Below are 24,318 nucleotides of genomic sequence, written 5' to 3' on the forward strand. Positions count from 1 at the left end.
CACCACATCGAGGGCCAAAGGGCCTGTATTGTGCTGTAATGTTCTATATTCTATGTAAACCATTTTAGCTAGCAAAAAGAAATTCAACTGCATTCTGTATGAAAAATAGATTCGCTACATCCAACATGTTATTATCTAAACTCAGTTTGAAAAATATAACCACACAGAGAAATTTCATCCCCCTGGCAATTCATGTTTTGTTCACCCTCTCTCATTATTGTACATCTCCCAGAAACTTTGGTCATGTGGAAGCCAACTGACTTTTACAAGAAATCATCTTCTCGAGATTTGAAGAAGTATTTTCCAAATAAATTGAAGATGCAGCAAAGAAGCTCAAGAGCAGCAGTTACATAGGACAACATGACTTGCAAGTTCCCCTGCAAGCCAGTCACTATCCTGATCTGGAAGCATATCACCATTGCTTCATTATCAATGTTCTGGAAACTATCTTCCTAACAGCATTGACAGTGTACCTTTCTGCCATAGACTGCAGCAATTCAAGAAAGCAGCTCACCACCACTGACTGAGAATGGCTGACGACCATGACAATGTTCTTGCCTTCTATCTGCACTGAATGGCAAGGTAAAATACAAGTAGTGCGAGCCTGGTATGGCGAGCTGAGGCGCAAAGTGCAAAGAAGGCAAGGAAGGGGTGCTGTGAGCATGCAGGTAGACTCAGACTGATTGAGTGAGCGCAAATAAAGAGCTTGGAGATGCAGCAAATGGACAGCAATAGTTTAGAATATGTATTTATGACTTGGAGGAAGGAAGCAAATGTACTTCAGCCAAATTTGGAGACAACATAGAAATAGTTGGAAAGGCTGGTTGCAAGAGAATATAAACAGGGAGATATTGATAGGCTATGCAAGTGGGCTAAAAATTGGCAAAGGAATATAACGTAGGAAAATGCGAATTTGTTCATTTTGGAAGGGAATGCAAAAGAACAGAGTATTAGTTAAATGGAGAAAAGCTGCAAAGTCCTGCAGCAAAAGCGACTTGGGGATACTTATACATGAAATATAGAAAGCTAGCACGTGTGCAGCAGGTAATCAGGAAGGCAACAAGAACAGGGGAACAGTTCATTGGGGCGGCAGAGTGGCTCAGTGGTTAGCACTGCAGCCTCACAGCGCCAGGGACCTGGGTTTGATTCTTGCCTCGGGTGACTGTGTGGAGTTTGCACATTCTCCCCGTGTCTGCGTGGGTTTTCTCCAGGTGCACCGGTTTCCTCCCACAGTCCAAAGATGCGCAGGTTAGGTGGATTGGCCATGATAAAATTGCCCGTAGTGTTCAGGGGTGTGTGGGTTGTAGGGGAATGGGTCTGGGTGGGATGCTTCAAGGGGCGCTGTGGACTTGTTGGGCTGAAGGGCCTGTTTCCACACTGTAGGGAATTTAATCTAAAACCGAGATTGCTGGAAAAGGTCAGCAGATCTGGCAGCATCTGTGGGGTGAAAGCAGAATTAACATTATGGCTTGAGTGACACTTCCCCAGACAGAAGGCAAATCAGGAAGGCCAATGGAATGTTGGCCCTCATTTCAATAGCTTGGAGCATAAAAATAGGGACAACGATTGTAGAAGGTGCTAGTGAGATCATATCTGGAGTATTGAAAATTGGTTTGGTCCTCCAGTTTAAGGAAAGATATTATTTCACTAGAGGCAGTTCTGAGAAGGTTCATTTAGGTGACCCCTGTTATTAAGGATGCTCTCAATCACATCTCCCTCATTTCCCATGCATCTGCCTTCAAACGGTTCCCCCAGAACAACAATAAGGATTAAGGCCCCTTAGTCCTCACATACCACCCCAGCAACCTCTGAATACAACACATCATCCTCTGACATTTCTGTCACCCACAACCAAACCCCACCACCAAAAAGATATTTCCCTCCCCACCCCTATCTGCTTTCCCTGGAGACAGTTCATTCCGCGATTCCCTCATTAGTTCCACACTCCCCACCAACCCCTCCACCACACCTGGTTCCTTTCCCTGCAACTGCAGGAGGTACTACATATGCCCCTACATCTCCCATTGCACCTCCGTCCAAAGCCCCAAACAATCCTTCCAAATTTGACAGACCTGCACTTCATCTAACCTGATCTATTGCATCCATTACTCCTGATGTGGTTCCCTTTATACCGGGGAGACCAAACGCAGACTCAGGTATCGGTTCACAAAGCACCTGCACTCAGCATGCATCAACCAAACTGACCTTCTGGTTGCCATCCACTTTAACTGCCCCTTCCACTTCTCTGGTGACATATCCATTCTTGGTCGCCTCCACTGTCACAGTGAGGCCAAATGTAAACAGGAGGTACAACAACTAATATTTCACTTTCAGATCTTACAGCCCAATGGTCTGAATATTGACTTCGCTAGCTTCAAAATCTATCCATCTGTCCGTCTTCTGATTCAACTGTGCTCCACCCTTCCCAAGGACCAAGCACAATAATCCTTTATCTGCATCCACCAATCACCATCCCACCTACCCTTCCCACAGCCCCACTCCCTTCCTTCTATTTATTTCTGGGATCCCCCCCTCCCCAGTCCTGAAGAAGAGTTTTGGCCGGAAATGTTGACTTCCCTTGCCCTCGTATGCTGTCTGGCCTGCTGTACTTTTCCAGCTCCACGTTTATTGACTCCAGCTTCCAGCATCTGCAGTTTTTACTGTCTCCTGGTATGGATTATCTTATGATCAAAGGAGTAACAGATTGGAGTATTAAAGGACTCTTTAAGGAGTGATCTCATTGAAATATATAGGATTGTTAAGGGGCTTAATAAGGTAAATGCTGGGAATATATTTCCCCTCATGGGAGAGTCTAGGAACAGAGGATATAGTCTCAGAACAAAGGGGTGCCAATTTAAGACAGAGAGGAGAAATTTCTTTTCTCAGATGGTTGAAAGTCTTTGGAACTGCTTGACACAGGGAGCTTGTACATATTTAAGGCTGAGATAGATACACTGATGATCAATTTGGGAATTACAGTTATGGGGATAAGCCCAGAAAGTCAATGCAAGGAATATCAGACAAACCATGATTTTAGTGAGTGACGGAGCAAACTCAAGAATCTGAATAGCCTACTCTAGCTTCTGTTTCTTATGGTCTAATGGTCTAATCCATGAGCAGGGTGAATGCCCCAGAGCACGCAGTGTCCTTGTCTAACATTACTTTGATAATTACTGCCACAGCCTATGATACATTATTGGAGTGCAGAAGCATCCTCTAGGTTTGGAGATTGGCCATGAGAATTCTTAGAGGCTGCCACTTATTGGATGCCAATAACCTTTGACGTGGGGTGAATGCTGATGTTGCCCATGAAACATGTTCTGAGATATTGTTACCCAGCATTCATTATGGAGGTCCCTAAGTGTCAGCAGTGAATGGAATTCATTTGGTAACTGCACTGATTTTCAAATCAAGTAGTTTCAATATTCAGTTTGTTTGGCAATTTTGGTATGATGGAAAAGCTAAAATTAAAGAGATGAATTAAGTCGCTCACAAGGCATTTGACAAGCAACAACTTCCCTTATGTGCCAAGTGAGAAATGTGTCTCGCTGCATGAAAGCATAAGAGAGAGTGCGAGATGCTCCTTATTTTGAGGTGGGCCTTACTGGACTTGTTAAGCGATTCTGTCACATATCTCACCATAGTCTACTTTGCTCAATCAGTAGACGAATGTTGTAATTCCTGTGTATTGTATGTTTTAGTTATAGAATTGAAAAGAATTTGGTGAGTTTAGTAGCATTGGGTTTTCAGAAATAGATAAGCAGAAACTATTTTTTTAAATGAGAGGAAATTTGATCACATCTTTAACCAAAATTCTCAGACCTCTTAGAGAAAAAAACAGAACAATAATGGCCTGAGGGAGTGATAATGTCTTGCCAAAGGCACCTGTTGTAAAACAAATCACTGAGCTGCTAAATCAGTTGTATCAATGCTCTATCAGTGTCTGTGTTCCAAACAATTCAGAAGACAGGGCGGCAAAGATTTGGGTCAATAAGCTTAGGCGATTTACACATACAGCTCCTCGAGCAAGGTAGAAACAAAGTCATATCGGCTTTTTTCAGCGTTATGCACCCAGCTTCTGTCAGTCCAAAGAGAACTCCAAATGTCAATATAATATGCTCTGTAGCTAAGATAATTTAAAGCAGCTCAAATTCATAATCCTCACAAAAAGTACCACTGGCTTTGGAGATTTTGATATTAAATGGCACAAAGGCAGAATGATCAAGGCACAGGCATTGAGTATTGATGCTTCTAGAGGGATTCACACATTGGCATGGGATCTATCATTGCAACTGCTTAAGAAAGACAGAATATTGACTGAAAAGGTTTGAAGGGCAGACAAAACCTGGTGCCTGATTAGAAAATGTATGACATGAGCCATCGAAAGCTATCAGATGAAGCACTTATAGCAAGGAATTAAGGCAAACTTGAAAAAGTGTCATTACACTAACAAATGTTTAAAAAATCCTTCACTGTTATCAGGTGATTTTTATTAGTCATGCCAAGAAAATGAAGAGAGTAAATTAGATTCCAGCAACTATTAGGAACCATAACCTTTTCAGCATCACTACGAAAAAGAAATAACTCATCACTTACACGAAACCAGAAAACACTCATCTTCTACTGTTAGCCAGGAGATCATCTAACATTGTCATTAGTGGACATTGTGTGTAAAGCGAAGCTACAGTCCAAAGATGGCCAAATATGACAATTAACACATTTTCAATAGATATACCATAGACAAGAATGAATACTTTTAGATCATGAGTCCGTGTTTCAGCTGTCTCAAATGTACACTCAAATTGACGGCATGACCGAGTGTTCCCAGAAGTAATTTATGAGAGTTTGTTCTCATCAGTTAATCTTTATTACTAATTGAACATTGATAAGAAATTCTTATCTCGTTAAATTTATTAAAAATAGGAGTATATCATAAGAGGATGCAGAGGTCTGAGTTGTCGAGAGATCTGGGTGCACTAGTGCATGAATTGCCAAAGTATAATATGCAAGTACAGCAAGTAACTAGGAATGCTAATAAAATGTCATGGTTTATTGTGAAGGAAATTGAGTGCAAGAGTAGGAATGTTATGTTTCAGTTATATAGGACAATGTGAAGACTGTACTTGGAGTACTGTGTGCAGTTCTGGTTGCCGTATTTAGCGAAAGATATTAATGCGTTAGAATCAATTCAGACAAGGTTTACTAGACAAATGAACAGATTGCCTCTTGAGGAAAGGCTAGTCAGGCTAGGCCGATATTCTCTGGAGTTTAAAAGAATCAAAGGTGACTAAATTGAAAATATAATCAAGAGGAGACAACCAGGCTGATATGGGAAGGATGCTTCCTCTAGTGGGAGCTCTTAGAACAAGAGGCCATAGTTTAAAAATAAGGGGTATTTAAGACAAAAAAGTGTTTGTTTTTCCTCTCAGGGAATTGTAAATCTTTGGAATTCCTTTCCTGAAAAGCTAGTGGATGCAGAATCTTTAAATATTTTTAAAGCAGAAGTACACAGTTTGATTATGAGGGAATGAAAGATTATTGTGGATAGGCAGGAATGTAGAGTTGAGGTTAAAATCAAATTACCATAATCTCATTGAATGATGGAGCAATCTCAAAGGATCAAGTGGCCCACACTTGTTCCTTGTTCATACGTTTGTTATTATGCATCCAGATTAGCCAGAACATTACAAGGGTTGTGGTTACGAAGTGCAAAACATGAATTCCAATCTTAACCTCTGATTGCCTTTTTACCATGTGATTGAGATGAATTTCTGAGTCTTCTGCCATCAATACTCAAGATGATTAACTGGTAATAGTGATTGCATGGCAACTCACCACTACTTTCTTCAAGAATGGTCAATGAATGCTAAACCAATCAGCAATGTGAGTGAATCCAAAAGGAAATTTTAGAATCTCCAGATCTGCCAGCTGTAAAATGCAAGTGGCTCATTGAGCACGTTGTGAGCTGGAAGTAGGCTAACATGTAACCGCAAGTAGGCAAAATGAAAGACTGGAGATTGGATTGAGGGAAGAAGCCATAATGTAAGGTGGGAGAAGCTGTGGTCCTCCTGTTTTCAAAAGACTAACTCTAACCTATCATCTGAATTGTTGTTGCCTTAGCCCAGCTTGTGGTCTTCTCTCAAAGCCTAATTGCAAGTCTGTCATTCTACTGAAGCGTTAGCACCTTTCCCCCCCATTCCAATTTCTGCCTGAACCTGGTTGATTCCCAATCTAACAGTGGGGGAAGACTACCCCCCTCAACAAGGCATTGATCACCCCATTCTGACTGAGAGTTGATTTTCACTTTCAATCCTGGACTAATCTCCCCCCGCAACTGCCAGTTGGAAAGCAGAGCTAAGACAACAACTTTGTACCTGTGACATGTGAGTCATCCCAAAGACATCACCGGAATATTGACAATTACACATTAACATCCTGGATATTAGGAAATGTGAAGCAGATTTAAAGGAGAGTTTTAATAAAGGAGATACTTAGTAAACAAATTCCACAGGCTCAAGTACAAACAAGTGAAAGCACGTCTACCAAAGATGGAGACCTCTTACAACAGGCCAGCAGGGAAGTGCAGATAGATCAAATGATTGTGTGGCTATCAGGGTAAACAGGCACATAACAAGGAAAGCTAAAACATCTTGTGTTATAAATGTTGATATCTTATCCTTACTGAGCTCATCTGCTTATTTTTTTAGTCTTACTGACAGCTTTGTTACCTCTTCCTAAATATCCAGACTATTACCTGCAAATGCATGCTCAGATATACTTGGCACTCTAAAGTGACCATTTTCTCCTGGTTCTCTTAAAATCTAACATGGCTTTTTTGTTACTAAAATATATCCCAAAGCAATCCTGAATTTGGACTGTTGGTTGACTTCAAAATCTTTGTATATTTGGACAACTATAAACTAGGTGGTGTAGGAATGCTTTGAGAACAAAATAAGACAACTTACATCTTTAACACTGCAAGACATCCCATAAAGCACTGAAAAGGAAGGCAGGTCAAACAAAAATTGATGCTAAGCTAAAGAAAGACAATAGGGTAGGTGAGCAAATGTCAGGTCAAATACTAAGTTATAAATTGAGTCTTAAAGGAAGAAAAAGTAAAGAGGAGGCAAATTTGTTTGACAAGGTTAATTCAATGCTTATGGCATAGACAACTGGTAGCAAAAATGATGGTACAAAGTAAGTGGGAAATTTAGGAGAAGCCAGAGTTGGAGAAATAGAGTTTTTCAAGGATAAAGTAGGACTGGAGGATGTTTCAGAATAGGAGGGTATTTGAATATGAGGATGATAACTTTAAAATTGGGTCAATAGTGGACCAGTAGTTAATTTGGAGCAGCTAAACATGACTGATGAATGGGACTAGATGCACAGTAGAAGGCAAAGTTTCAGGTGAACTCAGGTATTGGAGGGTGCAAGGTAGAAAAGTAGCAAAGGGAGCACTAGAATTGTCAGATCTGGAGGTTACAACAAAATGTGTAGGGTTTTCAGCAGTAGATAGCATCAAGACAGGGCAAAGACAAGTCAGGAATGCCAATGCAGGCGGAATTTGTGATGATGATGATACAGAATCACAAAGTCAACTTCGGGTCAAGTAGGATATTCGTGCTCTGAAAAGTCTTCTTCAGCCTGAAATAATGATGAGGTGAGGAATAGATTACAATAGAGTACGTGTCAGGGTCAAAGACCTTCAGCCTTCCCAGATTTGAACTGGAAGGATGTTTGAATAAGATTAGATGTCAGACAAACATTATCACATCTAAGATGCAATGGAATTGTTGTGAGATGCAGTGAGTTTGGGCTCACTAACTCCAACAGTACACGTTACACCCAACATTGTATCTTCTGATGACACTGGCAAGGTGCAGCACAGAGAGGAGTTACAACAGCCAAGGGCAAAACCTTGTGGGACATGGAGACCAAGTGCGGATATAGGAAAAGAGGCCCTTACAAGTGATTCTTTAGCTACAACTCAATAGAAATGTGTAAAACTAGGAGAGAAGTGCCTTTCCGCTCAACAAAGTAGGAGTAGCACTGGGTGGAAGTGATGTTGTTAACCAAGTGAAAATCTGCAAAAGGCTAGCAAAGTTGAAGCAGTCAGATGATGAAACTTGATTGGACATGTTCAAAGAGCTGTGGGGAAGATAAATATGGATTTGCAAGACAACAAATTATTCAAGGATTTTGGAGAGGAAAGGCAGACAAGTTAAATGCATTGTGCAAAATTCTAACTTACTATTGATTTACATCAATTCTCCCAGGAAAATCAAGAGAGTGCTTTAAATTGACCTAATAATTTCAGCTCTAGATTCTTTTCCTGTTCAATAATATGTCTACTTCCCAATCTAAAATTGAAGAGCAGTAATTTATAAAATAAGTTCTTTGTTAACAAGATTGTAAAAAGGCATACAGGGTGAAAGGGCAGTGCAGATCAGCTTTGTCTACGTGCATGTAAGCATTATCAGTTAGGATTAATTTAGGTCATTGTTTATAATTCTAACAAAATAAAATCCAAAACTCCTTCCCTCTAAATCATAATATTTAAAATATTGAAGACTTACTGAAATATATTAAAAAGGCAAGCTTTTGTGTCCATAATAAATCAATTACCAATTGACAGAATTAGTTTCAGAAATACCATAACGATTTTTCCTGATTCAATATATAATGGTTCTGGCAAACAGGAAATAACTTTTAGATCCTCGACTTTTATATTTGTTGCTTCACAGTAAGAACATGTTACAGTTAATTATTATTTCCATTCCTCACAATACTAGGTCCTCCCATTGCCATCAGAAAATTAACATTGTCTACGCTGCACACTAGAAGCAAATTAATTTCTCCCCTATTGTATTAATAAAGGATCAAATTGTGACATATCGTACAACAAACTAGCCTCCTTGACCTGTCCGTCCTCCCTGGGCCGACCGATCCCCTCCTTAACTCACCTTTACTGGCTCCAATTCCACCTCCTTAACCTGTCTGTCTCCTCTCCACCTATTTTCTCTTTTATCCATCTTCATTCTGCCTCCCCCTTTCTCCCTATTTATTTCAGAATCCCCTTCCCCCCACCATTTCTGAAGAAAGGTCTAGACCCGAAAGGTCAGCTTTCCTGCTCCTCTGATGCTGCTTGGTCTGCAGTGTTCATCCTGTTCTACACCTTGTTATCTCAGATCATCTGAAATTATGGCTGAACCAGGGTCTGTAAATAGGGCATATCATATTCATGGATCAAAATGAAACGGCCTGAGGTTTTCTATACTTTATAACTATAATAATTTTATTGCCTGCATTTATCCTGAACTATAAACTAGCTGGTGTTACTTAATATTTGTTTCAATTACTATCCACTATTAGCGCATGGTGGCTCAGTGGTTAGCACTGCAGTCTCACAGCGCCAGGGACCCAGGTTCGATTCCCGCCTCGGGCGACTGTCTGTGTGGAGTTTGCACAATCTCCCCGTGTCTGCGTGGGTTTCCTCCGGGTGCTCTGGTTTCCTCCCACAGTCCAAAGATGTGCAGATTAGCTGGATTGGCCATGCTAAATTGCCCGTAGTGTTCAGGGGTGTGTGGGTTATAGGGGGATGGGTCTGGGTGGGATGCTTCAAGGGGCGGTGTGGACTTGTTGGGCCGAAAGGCCTGTTTCCACACTGTAGGGAATCTAATCTAATCTAATCGTTAGCGCATCATTAAAATCTTTACAATCATGAGACAATGATTACCAAATAAAAACCAAATACGATCTAACAATTATTGATATTCATTCAATGTATAAATTCTCTTGTCCAGAATCAAAAAGCTGAAAAAATTCTGGATAGTAAGAACAGAATAAAGAAACTCAGTTGTTTTCATGGCAGTTTTCAGTGAGGAAGAAATGCAGCAGGACAATAATATAACATTGAATTAAAATATAATTACTATCATAGACTGACACTCTCTGCAATATTGAATCAAGGACTACGGCATTATAAAACAAAACTGCTCCTATAACAGATCATTCCAGAAAAAAATGCAATAGCACCCAGTGTACTGGATATCTATATGATGGTAATAAAAACAAAAATTGCCAGAGAAACTCAGGAGGTCTGGCAGCATTCATGGAGAGAAAACAGAGTCAATGTTTCAGATCCAACAGACCCAATTCTAAAGGAGGGTCACTGGATCAGAAACATTGAGTCTGCTTTTTCTACCCCAACGCTGCATGATCTGCTGAGTTTCTCTAACAATTTCTGTTTGTTTTAGATATCGAGCAATTCTTTGCTTTTTGTTTATATCGTAAATGTGTTCAATCCAGTTACCTTTACTGCAGTAATTTTCTGTTTCTTCATAACTGAGGTGTTCTGAGCCATAGTCTGTAGAGAAGTTTTCATCAAGTATGTAGTCTCCTCTGCTAATTGTATCATTTTCTTCAGACAGACATTCATCCTCATCATCCTCAACTGTGTCTTCAAGTGGTCCTGTTAATACAGAATGAGGCGCCTCCATGACACAGATTGCACAGGTCACAGCTTCAACTACATTCTTATCAAGAGTTTTCCATTTTTTTTTCTATTGAGTTTGCAAAGAACTCAATAATGCAAGGTCATGATGTTCAATAAAGCCAAAATGTTACATAATAGGCTTGGGTAACTCTGCAAGTAGCATGTGCAAAGCAGCTCTGAAGACCAGGAATAAATACTATAAAAATATGTGCTCTGTGTGCCAATATTATTATGGCTAACTTCAGAACTGTGCCTTCTACATTATATCAAAATATGAAATTATTTGCTCAACTACATGATTAAGCTACAATGGATGGAGCAGATTTTGTCAAGTGTGGCCCAGGAAGGATTTCTGGCTCAATATATTGTTAGCTGACTAGAGGGGAGGCCACATTGGATTTGGCGCTTGGCAAGGAACCAGGTCAGGTGTCAGATTCATTGGTGGGAGAGCATTTCAGAGATAGTGATCACAACTCCCTGACATTTACTACAGTCATAGAGAGGATTAGGAGCAAACGTTAGGGAATGTATTTAATTGGGGGAATTAAAATGCTATTAGGCATTTTAGCCACAGTTCTTACTGTGGAGCATAAACTAGAAACAGATGTTCTCAGGGAAATGCATAACAGAAATGTGCAGGTTGTTTAAGGAGCAGTTGCTACGAGTACTAGATAGATTTGTCCCATTGAGGCAAGTAAGGGATGGTAAGGTGAAGGAACTTGGATGACAAGAGTACATAAAATGTAAGAGGGTAGCCAGGTAGAGAATGGCAGGAAAGTTTGACCTTAGGTTGGTGGAGCCAAGAAAGGGCCTGTACTGTGTTGTACTATTCTATGCTCTATGTATAATCTAAGAGCAGAATCTTAACTATTGAAAGCAGACGGGTTACTTGTAGCATGAAAAAACAGAAACAGTGAAAAAAAAATTATGATTTTAAAATATTTGTAAGTTAAAGTGAATTCAATTTATTCTCATCCTATCCTTACATTTTACTAGTTTGTGTTATAGATTTGGCCTATTGAATCTACACAACAAAAGAAACCCATCACCTATCCACACTAATCGCACTTTCTAGCACTTGGCCTGTAGCCTTGAATGTTATGGGTCTTCATGTGCTCCTTCGCATACTTTTAAAGATGGTGAAATTTCTTGGCTCCACCAACCTTAGGCAGTGCATTCCAGGTTCCCACCACATTTTGTATGACAGAACTTCTGCAAAATTCCATGTAACCCCTATAAGTTAAGGAACATTGTTTTGACAATTGATTTTGAACAACGGGGTTCGCCATTTGTCACCAGATCTGGCTAAACTACAGAAAGGTTCATTGGATCTTACTCACCTTTGTTAAAATTGCTCACTATTCCAGAACCATACTGAATGCAAAGAGAAGCCCAGCTTCTCTTCTCCACTATAAATCCTTCTTAATCCAAGTTTGCCCTCTATATGCACTTATAGAAGTAAAAAATGTTTGTTGACATTAAGGTTGATACGATCTGGACAGCTGTACTTGCTAAATATTTCCGCCCCACCGCCAACCCTCAAACTGGACCTCCAGCAAGCTTCCCTCTAACCTACCCATGCAAAATGTCTTAACCCATTCTTTATACGCCCTTTATAAAAACAATGCTACTCAACTGAGAGCTCACCAAACTGATCATCCAACTTCAAGGAACAAAGTTGTAAACTTGTTGTGACCTTGCATATGGGACACTCCCTTCATCAGTCTTGGCATAGTTGAATCCCTTTGTGTGTTTTTCTTTTTAAATCTCTCTCCTCTTACTTTAAAGATGTATCCCCTAGTCTTGAAATAAGCCATCCTGGGGGAAAGATACCTACCATCAGTGGCACAACATTAGTTACAGCCTCCAGTCCAAGAAAAAAACCTTCAACCATCAGCCTCTGCTTCCTACCATCAAGGCAATTTTGAATCCAATTCGCTAGCTTTTCTAGGATTCCATACAACCTGATCTTCATGGCTAGCTTACTGTGAGGGATCTTGTCAAAGGCCTTACTAAACTCCATATCGACAACATCCACTGCCCCACCCTTATCAATCCTCTTGGTTACCTCTTCTAAAAACTCCAAAAGATTTTAGAGTTTTTGGCATTAAAATAATATGCTGCCACATCTTACCCTCTCCAGCAGTTAATTTATAATCTTGAAGCCTATTACTTTTCACAGTTCACAAAACTTCCAAGCTCTGTTTATTTGCAAATACTGAAGTCATTATATTTCTAAATCACAAATAAAACAAAGGAAAGCAACAGTCCTAATACTGATTTGGATTGTTCAGAATTTAAACATTTGCTAAAAGGAGACTAGAAGTTTAAGCTTTTCATCCTGCACTTATCAGAACTAGGACACAAGAAATAGAGCTTAAAATATGATACCATTTTATACAGAATGAAAAGAAAGTGCTGATTGGTTAACTAATATGGCCATGGGGAACGCAATAAAAATAGTTAACTGTCAATCTTAATTGTCAGACTAGGCAGGTGGATTCTGATTGGTCAGGACATAGCCATAGGGAGAAAGCAGGGAAAAATTGAATGCATGGCACTTTTCTTTGAAAAAGGCGAATACATGTTGTACAAATTAATTTTCCCTTTATAAACATAGGCCTGTGTATTTTTGCATATAGCTTCTAGCACCAGTATATAGCACCAACAGTCATTTTATTATCTTAGATTGGTGTAGCTTTTACATCTGTCTCCATCATTTAATAAATAAGTTCCAAAAGCAGAATCACATCCCATAGTGGATGTACCTTTCTGAGGCTTGTAAGCACAGGCTGGTCGAGCATGAGTGGTTTGCTGCTAGATGCGAGTGGTCAACAGGATGTGCTGTCTTATATGGTCTGCGAGTTGGCCTTTATAACTGATATCACATTGCTACTGGAACTCAGAGAGCAGATTACTCATTTGTATTGTGGACAAAATATCTTTTTGGCTTGAAGGCAGCATCCTGTTAGGGGAGAAAAGCACCCATGAATTTACTGCATAGTAGCAGCTTGAGATGGCAAGCTTTACCTGCTTTTCAGATTTTTGAGCCACTTTCTCCGTCTAGAGTAAACTAAGGTAGGCTTGGAGTCATTCAAGACTGAAATACTGGACATAGGCCATTTTGTGAGTTTTCGCAACGTATAGTGAGTGATGATTCAATTAAGGCTTCCATTATGACACAGGATAGTTTTGATAATGTCAAGCTTATACAGTGAACAGAAAATTGGGCGTCTATTCATGAGTTTGCCAGTAAGATAGGTCTTGTGGTGTATACGGTCCAGGAATCCCAAAGTGTATACCAACCACAGAACATAGGCTTTTATTAAGCAGTGGTTAAAAACCCAATTCTCAACTTCGCAGTAGTGTATCAAGGAAGGGGACCTCATTCGATCGCTCCATTTCAATGGCAAATTGGAGTGTTGCATAGAGTTTTTTAAGCTGAGTAATAAAAAATTTTGATGCAGCTGTAGGTTGAAATATTGCAAATGTGACATATACATGTTGGAAGTATGCATAGAGTAGGAGGTTACCTGTCTTTCCACCCATGATGTGCTTCCCATGACAACTCAAAGATGTGAACAGTACTGGGCCTAAAGGGATCACATAATAACACCACTTATTTATCACTTGGTGTCTTTGAAACTGAATTCAACTGCAAGGGATGCTGAGCTCACAAGTATCAGCTCAATTATAAGAAATACATTAAGATTTTCTTGATATAGTGATATTATGTAGATGTCAATGACTTTATTCGTTGGTGTAATGGTTAAAAGCTGGCGATGTTGAAAGACTGTAGGATATGTGAGCTGCATTACTCTTATCAGTTCTCTTTGTTATTTCATCAAATAACTCAAGTAACTTATTTAAATATGATTTTCCCTGAACAAATCTTCCTTGATTAGTACAACTCAGTCCATGTGACTTTTACTTTTGATACCAATTACCATTTCCAAAAACTTTCCCACCATCTGCAGTTTCTGCATTTACCCTTACACTTTTTTTTATGGACACGTGTGTAACATTTATAATTCTCCAGTTCTTTGGCACCATCCCCATATCTAAGGCAGCATCTTCTTAATTGACATTGGCAGATGCAAACTACTCACTTAGTAACTCATTCAGGTCTTCTTTCTCTGTGCACAGATTTCTTATTTGGTCCCCAAACAGACCAATCCTTCCTCTTACCACATTTATACTATTTACATGCCCGTAGAGGACTTCTATCTGTTTCTTCATCCTAGGAGCTCTAGATTGGTTTGCTTTGCTTTTCCTCAAAGAGGAAATGTACCATGACTGTAATCATTCTTTTTCTTTTTTCTAGGCAGCAAATTGATCCATTACAGTTCTGAGTACCAATTTTCCATTGCAATTTACATGGGGTAGGTACGTTCTTCTTTCATGAAAAATTCTCTCCTCCAATTCATTGTACTAGTTTGCTCCTTTTATTTTCATAGTTAATCTAAAACTGAGGATTCTACAATCTCTGTTTCCTAAATGTTGTCCAACTGACATTTGATTCACCTGATATATCTCATTTTCCTGAATCAGATTCGGTAATGCCTCCTTCCACGTTGGGTCAGAAATATAATCACCTCCACGAAATCACTGATCGCTCCCTAACCCAGATTCATAAAGTAATTGAGGTCTACAGCACAAAAAGGGCCATTCAGCCCATAAAGTCCATATCTCTCAAAAAACAAACAACTAACTATTCTAATTCCATTTCTCAGCACTACATCCATAGCCCAGTATGCCTTGTCACTGCAAGTGCACATCTAAATAATTTGTAATGAGAGTTTCTGTCTCTACCACTCTTACAGGCAGTTAATTCCAGATTTCCATCACTCCTGAAAGAAAACAACACTCCTCACAGCCCCTCTACACTTCCAAGGTCTTATGTTAAATCTGTGCCCCTTGGCAATTGATTCCTCCATCAAGGTGAATTGTTTCTTCTTAACTCTGTCGCTTTCTTCACAGGTGTTGCCAGGCCTGATAAGTTTCTTCAACATTCTGCTTGCTTCAGCATCTGCAGTATTTTTGCTTTGATTTATAGTGCCTGTCAATCATTGTTGGCTATTAAATTTATATCTGACAGGTAGACTCTGATTGTCTCTGGTGTTGAAAAGTGGGTTACAGCAAGGTTTGGCAGTGTAGCCCTTTCCTCAAAAAAGTAGTGCAATATATGGGCAAATTTCTTGGGCCTACAAAGAATATGCATGTGGATATATTGTAGTCTTGGGCGTGTGCTCATGAATCCTATTGTGAGCCCAAATAATAATCACAAATTGGTTTCTGGTATAATCCTTAACTGCCAGTAAATGTTATCCACTGAATGGCAGAATCATATCTAATATTAGATACAGTGTTCTGAGGTTGGCAATCACAGGCTAGTTGAACGTGTGATACTCTGCAGACTGTCACACAGCCCTATTGTTTGATATGGTCTGCCCACAGATTAGGACACATGGCCTACAAAAGCAGCAACACATTTGTGCTGAAATGTAAATGCCACATTACTTATTTATGTAGCAGGAAAAAGTACCATTTTGGCAATATGGCAACTTCCTGCTAATGGACAGTACTCCCTTTCCCCGTCTATTTGCTGCAATGGACACACCTTTCCCTTCCATGATAATCTAAAAAGATTGTGTACCATTCAGGGCCAAATACGGCTGTCATAGAGCCTTTGAACAGTTTGCATAATAAGCAGCAAGTGATGATTCAATCAGACTAGTCATTGATATTCAGGATACTTTTGACATGTCCTCTCATCATCAAAATTACATGGTAAGCAGATAGCTAGGGCTCTGTTCACAAGGTTGCCAATAAGATTGATCTTTTAGTGAGTGGAACTGCTAAAAATCTAACATGTATATTGTCTATTAAATACAAGCTTGAAGTAGATGGTAGTGGAAGGCCCATTGGGATATTTCTTAACTATGACATTCAGGAAAGAGGTTTGCTCCATTTCAATCGTAAACATTAGTGTAGCATGGAATTTATAAGTTGCTAAGTGATTCATCAATACATCCTCTGCTTCAAACAGCACAATTTCGTCATTTATCTATCAGAAATATTCAAGGTTAGTGATCATTCCAATGAAGACACATTTCCCATGGTATCTGATGAAGATGTTAGCCAGAACTGGGTCTACAATGGATCCTACGGCAGCATCATCTACTTGGGCATACATTTTGGGATGTTATTGAAACCAATCTCAACTCCTCAAGTTGCTAAGTTCACGAGTTCCATGAAACCAAATTCAGAGACCAATGGCACATCTAGATTGCCGTAATATAGTTCTTTAGCGCAATTGTTAATAGTTTCCTTAAGCAGCACATTGGAAATCAACAGAACACATGAATACAGTATCATTTTCAATTAGGTCTTTGATCTTCACAAAAGGGAAGGAATTCTTCATAAAGTCTGTGGGAAACTTTTCTAAATATGGTTGCAGTAGCTAACGGTATCATTTGGCTAATTCATGTTAAGCAGAGATAAAATAGAGAGGAAACAGTGTCACATCAGTGATATGCAATACTGTGAACCCATGCATTTTTGAGGCATTAAGGGCATCTCTAAGTTTCCAATTTCAACAGAAGACTTTGGTTTCCTATATTTATGTTGCTCAGAATAAAGATACAGATGTAAAGATTGCTTCCATTGGTCTGTTCTGGCAATAGTGACCAGATTCCCAAGTAGTGCTGTTTAATCACGTCTGCCAACCACTGTAATCTCCAAATAATGTATGAAATAAACATATTTCAAATACCACATTGTGATAAGATGCACCATAATAATTATAGATTTCCTTCAACAGCTGCATGGTAGCTCTGCATAGTTACTCATTCAATACGGAGATAAGGGAAAATTTTTCTCACGGCAGGTCATATATCTTTGGAACTCTCTTCTTCAAAAGACAGTAGAAACCTAGCCCTTGAATATTATTAAGAAGTTGGTAGCAGAGTTTTGACTAGCAAGGAGGCACGGGGGATGGAGGAGAATTTTTCAACTGCCGGCATATCCTCATGTGAAACACAGGCTCCCAGTGGAGGAAATTTCAGTGACAGCTTTGAGTATTCATTTATCCACCTGAATCAACGCCTCACTTATGCAACATGACAGAACTCAGGAGACGCTCAAACGTAAACAGACGTGCCTTTTTTTGTCACATGATAACTACAAACAGGGCTGAAACAGAAGTACGATGTGATGAATAAACTTAATGATACTGGTTTTCCAACAATTCACCTGGGAGCACAGGTAACATTGTTCTAACCTTCATCCTAAATAGAAATAATTTGAATAAAATAAGATGATATGAAATGGAAGCCCTGCACAAACTAATTGCAATGAAAGCAAATACCAATCCCCAATGATTGACACTTCCTAGTCAAGCCAAAGAGGAACTGTGTGCCATTGTCAGCCATTGTGAAAACATTATGGAACAGTGGAAATGTATAGTGGCACCTGAAAATTGTTTTGACCATATATTTATTGTGCACAATGACTGTAGGAATAGGACAGTAAGGCGTCCCCTGCTTGCGTTACTGCTTTATATTTCCAAATTAAATCAAAATGACAATTTTTCCCATAGGTTCCAAGTAAGACAGCCATTGATGGGGCAGCATGGTGGCTCAGTGGTTAGCACTGCTGCCTCACAGCACCAGGGACCTGGGTTTGATTCCAGCCTCAGATGACTATCTGTGTGGAGTTTGCACATTCTCCCTGTGTCTTTGTAGGTTTCTTCAAGGTGCCTCAGCTTCCTCCCACAGTCCAAAGGTGTGCTGGTTAGGTGAATTGGCTATGTTAAATAGCCTATGGTTGGAAGAGATGTGCAGGCTAGGTGGATTAGTCGTAGTAAATTTAGGGTTACAGGGAAAGGAGAGTGGTTTGAGTCTAGGTAGGATGTTCTTTGAAGGGTTGGTGTGGACTCAATGGGCGGAATGGCCTGCTCCCACACAGTAGGAATTCGATGAAATAATTGGGGTTGTTTTATTCCAAGAAAACGTAAGGCTTAAGGGTGGCCCAATTCACACCGTTAAAATTCTTAAGGAGTTTAACATGACCAATTTATCCATTTGTGGAGGATTCCGTTTTAGAAGTTAGAAGCAATTCACCTTGGAAATTGTTGTTGCATGCAACCTTTTTATTAAAAAATTATTGTGGCTTTACATTTTATTGGCTCAAATGCATATGCTTGTATTTAACCCAGGACAAGGCTTGTGCAGTATCTTGTAAGCTTTTATGCAACTATACAAATATTGGTCATAAACGTAGAATTTAAAACTTCTTTAACAGACAATGTCCATAAGTCCATAGACATGAATGGCCTGTTAATACACTATAAATTTTCTGTAATTCTTTGTAGATACTTACATATTTTAATCTCTATTCTTTCATAATATATTGCATAGATACCTTATAAAGGTCGAGGCCCGAAACGTTAGCCTTCCTGCTCCTATGATGCTGCTTGGCCTGCTGTGTTCATCCAGCTCTACACCTTGTTATCTCAGATTCTCCAGCATCTGCAGTTCCTATTATCTCTTAATATAAGCACTGTTGTCTTTCACACATAGTGAAGAAAAATCAAAATAATATTAACATAATTGGGGAGAGTGAAGATGACGGCCTTAAAATATTGATTTTTGATATACTTTGGGATATAGGTAGTGGCTTAAAAAGCTGTAGTTTACTGCTCAAGGTCTGATTCATGCTCTGGTATAGCTGCACTGTGTCGACAGTTCCCAGTAACTTGTGTAAGCGACTAGTTTTCACAAGTAAATCTAAATGGGATGAAAACAGGCTTGCATTTGGCTGTAAATAACTTTTTGGGCAGAATACATAGAGAAAAACAGGTCAGGAAGAATTGCATTCCAGTAACAAAGTCTGCCATTAAATGAACAGATGGAAAATCAGGATTCGGTATAGGTGTGTAATTGTTTCTCTTCAATTTTTCCATATACATTTTACTCAGTGGAATAGTAATACAATAATCCTGCTCATGATGAGTTCAAGCCTGTTTCTCAATGGATACACATCCATCACACACTGCTGCTTTTAGATTCACTGCGAAGAAAATAAAGATGAAACAGATGGGTCTTCTGGAGTTTGTCATGAATGTTAATGACACAGGCAAAAACAGTTGTCACTGTCACAGAGATTACAAGCAGGGCAATACCATGGAATTTAAAATTGAAAGTACATATACTTAATCAAACATTATCATACAACACTTTAATACGTTCAGCTTTATGTCTTCTGCAACAATTTAGTCTCAAATGTTTGTCTGTAATTGATGCAGCTTTCACTTCTCAGGCACCCTTTCTGCTGGTCTATAGTCTGTAACTTAAAATAGAATTCATTTTATTGGTTTGTAGTATAGCAAAAATGTGATCACAGCAAAGAGCAAAGTTTAGCTACAATGTGTTCAGCCATTTGAGCATTATAAAACGGTCATTGCAGTAATGCAGTGTGCTCTCTGTCTCAAGGGCTCCACTGTGGGAGGTGGAAAATGGAGACAAAGGGAGGGAAAAGTACAGTCAGCCTCCTGAAGTGGGTATTGGAACAGAACAACATGAACAAACCCTTGATTAGTTGCCCTCCAAAGGTGGTTTAACCAATGGCAATATGAAGCAATGGACGAAAGACAAAAAGTGTCAGAGTAAAAAAGACAAATGAATTAATTGCTTATGACGTGTCCTCTTGAATTAAACAGTGAAAGGATTTATGAAATTTAACATTTAGAATTCCATGTCCCTTGATGTGTCTACATAAAGAAGAACATACAAGCCAGATGATGTCTTTTAGTGAAGTAATCAGCTATAGTCCAGAAAGGACCTTAGAAAGAGTCACGTGGCAGCATTTGACTGAGTGTGGTATCAAGGAACGTTAGCAAAACTGGAGTTGAAATCAGGTGAAAATTCTCCATAGTTTAGAGTCTTACCTAGCACAAAGGAAGGTGGTTGTGGTTATTAGGGGTCAATTGTCTTAGTCCAAGGACAACTCTGGGTGAGTTCATCAAGGTAATGTTCCAGACCCAACCATCTCCAGGTGCTTCGTCAAAGACACTCTCTCCTTTATAAAGTCATAAGTGGGATGTTCAAGGATAATTGAACAATTTTCAGAACCTTTCACAATTGCCCAGACACTAAGATAAAAAGGTGCAGAGCTGGATGAACTCAGCAGGCCGACTCCAGCATCAGCAGTTCCCACTATCTCTCCCCAGATACTAAAGCAGTTTATGTCTAAATTTGGACAATATCCAGGTTTGAGTTAACCAGAGGCAAATAACATTTGTGCCACACAATTGGCAGACAATGGTCATCTCCAACAAGAGAAATTAACCAACGTATCTTGACAGTAACATTGCCGAAACACCTGCGATCAACTTCCAGAAATGGAAGTGGACTAGCTGTATTAATAGAATGGTTAAAAAGGAGCCAGTCAGAGACTAGCAACATTGCAGCAAGTAACTGCCTTTCTGATGCCCCAAAATCTTTTCACCATCTACATAGCACAATTCAGGAGTGTGATGGAATTCTCCTAATGTGCTTGCCTGGGTACAGCTCCAACAATGTTCAAGAAGCTTGATACCATAGAGGGCAAAGCAGCCTACTTGATTGTCACCACATCCATAAATATCCACTGCCTTCACCACTAATGCTCATTAGCAGCAGTGAGTACTATTTATGAGATGTACTGCAGAGAATCACCAAGGGTACTTGAACAGCAGCTTCCATAGAACATAGGACATAAAAGACAGAAGATAGAACATAGAACAATACAGTGCAGAACAGACCCTTCGGCCCTCGATGTTGTGCCAACCTGTGAACTAATCTAAGCCCCTCCCCCTACACTATGCCATCATTATCCACATGCTTATCCAAGGACTATTTAAATGCCCCTAATATGGCTGAGTTAACTATATTGGCAGGCAGGGTGTTCCACACCCTTACCACTCTCTGAGTAAAGAACTTGCCTCTGACATCTGTCTTAAATCTATCACCCCTCAATTTGTAGCTATGCCCCCTTCTACAAGCTGAAGTCATCATCCTCGGAAAAAGACTCTCACTGTCCACCCTATCTAATCCTCTGATCATCTTGTATGTCTCTATTAAATCCCCTCTTAGCCTCCTTCTCTCCAATGAGAACAGACCCAAGTCCGTCAGCCTTTCTTCACAGGGCCTGTGCTCCAGACCAGGCAACATCCTGGTAAATCTCCTCAGCACCTTTTCCAGTGCTTCCACATCCTTCCTGTAATGGGGTGACCAGAACTGCACGCAATATTCCAAATGAGGCCGCACTAGCGTTTTGTGCAGTTGCAGCATGACATCAGGCTCCGGAACTCAATCCCTCTACCAGTAAAACCTAACACACCGTAAGCCTTCTTAACAGCACTATCAACTTGGGTGGCAACTTTCAGGGATCTATATACATGGGCACCAAGATCCCTCTGCACATATACACTACCAGAATCTTTCCATTGACCCGGTATTCTGCCTTCCTATTATTCCTTCCAAAGTGAATCACCTCACATTTATCCGTATTAAATTCCATTTGCCACCTTTCGGCCCAATTCTGTAGTTTATCCAAGTCTTCCTGCAATCTGCAACATTCTTCCACACTGTCCACCATTCCACTGACTTTAGTGTCATCTGCAAACTTACTAACCCATCCACCTATGCCTACGTCCAAGTCATTTACAAAAATGACAAACAGCAGTGATCCCAAAACAGATCCTGGAGGCACACCACTAGTGACCTGACTCCAGGCTGAATATTTTCCATCAACCACCACTCGTTGCCTTCATACAGAAAGCCAGTTTCTAATTCAAACTGCTAAATCTCCCTCAATCCCACGCCTCTGTATTTTCTCCAATACGTCAAAAGCCCTTCCCTCATCCACATGCTTGGTCACCTTCTCAAAAAACTCAACGAGGTTTGTGAGACATGACCTGCCCTTGACGAATCCATGCTGACTATCTCAATTCAAATTGTTGCTTGCTAGATGATTATAAATCCTATCTCTTATAATTCTTTCCAAAATGCTTCCTACAACAGATGCAAGGCTTACAGGTCTATAATTACCTGGGTCATCTCTACTGCCCTTCTTGAACAAGAGCACAAAATTTGCAATCCCCCAGTGCTCTGGTACTAAACCTGTAGACAATGAGGGCTCAAAGATCAAGGCCAAAGGCTCCGCCACCTCCTCCCTAGCTTCCCAGACAATCCTCAGAAAAATCCCATCTGGCCCAGGGGATTTATCTACCTTCGTACCTTCTAGAATTGATAACACTTCCTCCTTACTAGCCTTAATCTTTTCAATTCTAGTAGCCCGTAACTCAGTCATTTCCTCTACAATATTCTCCTGTTCCTCAGTGAAAACAGACGAGAAATAATCATTTAGCACCTCTCCAATCTCCACAGGGTCCACACACAACTTCCAACTTCTGTCTTTGACTGGCCCTATTCCTACCCTAGTCATCCTCTTATTCCTCACATACCTATAGAAAGTTTTAGGGTTCTCCTTTATTCTACCTGCCAATGTCTGCTCATGTCCCCTCCTTGCTCTTCTTAACTCTCTCCTTAAACCCTTCCTAGCTAATCTGTCACTCTCCATGGCCTCATCTGAACCATCTTGTCTCATCGTCACATAAGCCTCTCTCTTCCGCTTAACAAGAGATACAATTTCTTTAATAAACCATGGTTCCCTTAACTTATCGCTTCCTCCCTGCCGGACATGGACATACCTATCAAGGACACGCTAGATATCTGTTTCTTAAACCAGCTCCACATTTCGATTGTCTCCATCCCCTGCATTTTGCTAACCCATTCTGTGCCTCCAAAGTCTCGCCTAATTGCATTATAATTGCCCTTTCCCCCTCTAAAACTCTTGCCCTGTGGCATGTTTCTATCCCTTTCCATTGCTAAGGTAAACATAATTATGGTCACTGTCTCCAAAGTGCTCACCTACCACTAAATCAAACACCTGGCCTGGTTCATTACCAAGTACCAGATCCAATGTGGCCTCCCCTCTTGTCGGCCCTTCGACATACTGAGTTAGGAAACCCTCCTGCACACATTGGACAAAAACTGATCCATCCAACGTACTAGAGTTATAGCAACTCCAGTCAATGTTAGGGAAGTTAAAGTCTCCCATAATGACCACCCTGTTCCTTTCACTGCTGCCGAGAATAGTTTTGCTGATCCACTCCTCCACATCCCTGGAAATTTGCAGGGGCCTATAAAAAACTCCTAGCAGTGTTACCTCTCCTCTCCTGTTTCTGGCCTCAGCCCATACCACCTCAGTAGACGAGTCCTCATCAAAAGATCTTTCAGCCACCGTTATATTGTCCTTAACTAACAAAGCTACACCTTCCCCTCCTTTACCACCTTCCCTGACATAGAACATAGAACAGTATAGCACAGAACAGGCCCTTTAGCCCACGATGTTGTGCTGACCATTGATCCTCATGTATGCACCCTCAAATTTCTGTGACCATATGCATGTCCAGCAGTCTCTTAAATGACCCCAATGACCTTGCTTCCACAACTGCTGCTGGCAACGCATTCCATGCTCTCACAACTCTGTGTAAAGAACCCGCCTCTGACATTCCCTCTATACTTTCCTCCAACCAGCTTAAAACTATGACCCCTCGTGTTAGCCATTTCTGTCCTGGGAAATAGTCTCTGGCTATCAACTCTATCTATGCCTCTCATTATCTTGTATACCTCAATTAGGTCCCCTCTCCTCCTCCTTTTCTCCCATGAAAAAAGTCCGAGCTCAGTCAACCGCTCTTCATAAGATAAGCCCTCCAG

The 24,318-nt window shown here is 40.2% G+C and overlaps 1 protein-coding gene across 3 annotated transcripts in view; it reads right to left on the reverse strand.

Moving 5' to 3' along the window:
• zfpm2a (zinc finger protein, FOG family member 2a) overlaps positions 1-24,318 on the reverse strand; it is an 825,184-nt gene that overhangs the window by 613,843 nt on the left and 187,023 nt on the right. For 2 of the 3 annotated variants that reach the window (XM_048529624.2, XM_059646028.1), the window contains one exon: positions 10,313-10,471. In XM_048529624.2, coding sequence (XP_048385581.2) covers positions 10,313-10,471 — 159 coding nt within the window. Of the gene's footprint in view, positions 1-10,312; positions 10,472-24,318 lie in introns of those variants that run through there. The other variant, XM_059646030.1, reaches the window with a different exon arrangement.

This window comes from Stegostoma tigrinum, chromosome 5 (genome assembly GCF_030684315.1).
Source record: "Stegostoma tigrinum isolate sSteTig4 chromosome 5, sSteTig4.hap1, whole genome shotgun sequence".
In the NCBI taxonomy this organism is placed as follows: Eukaryota; Metazoa; Chordata; class Chondrichthyes; order Orectolobiformes; family Stegostomatidae; genus Stegostoma; species Stegostoma tigrinum.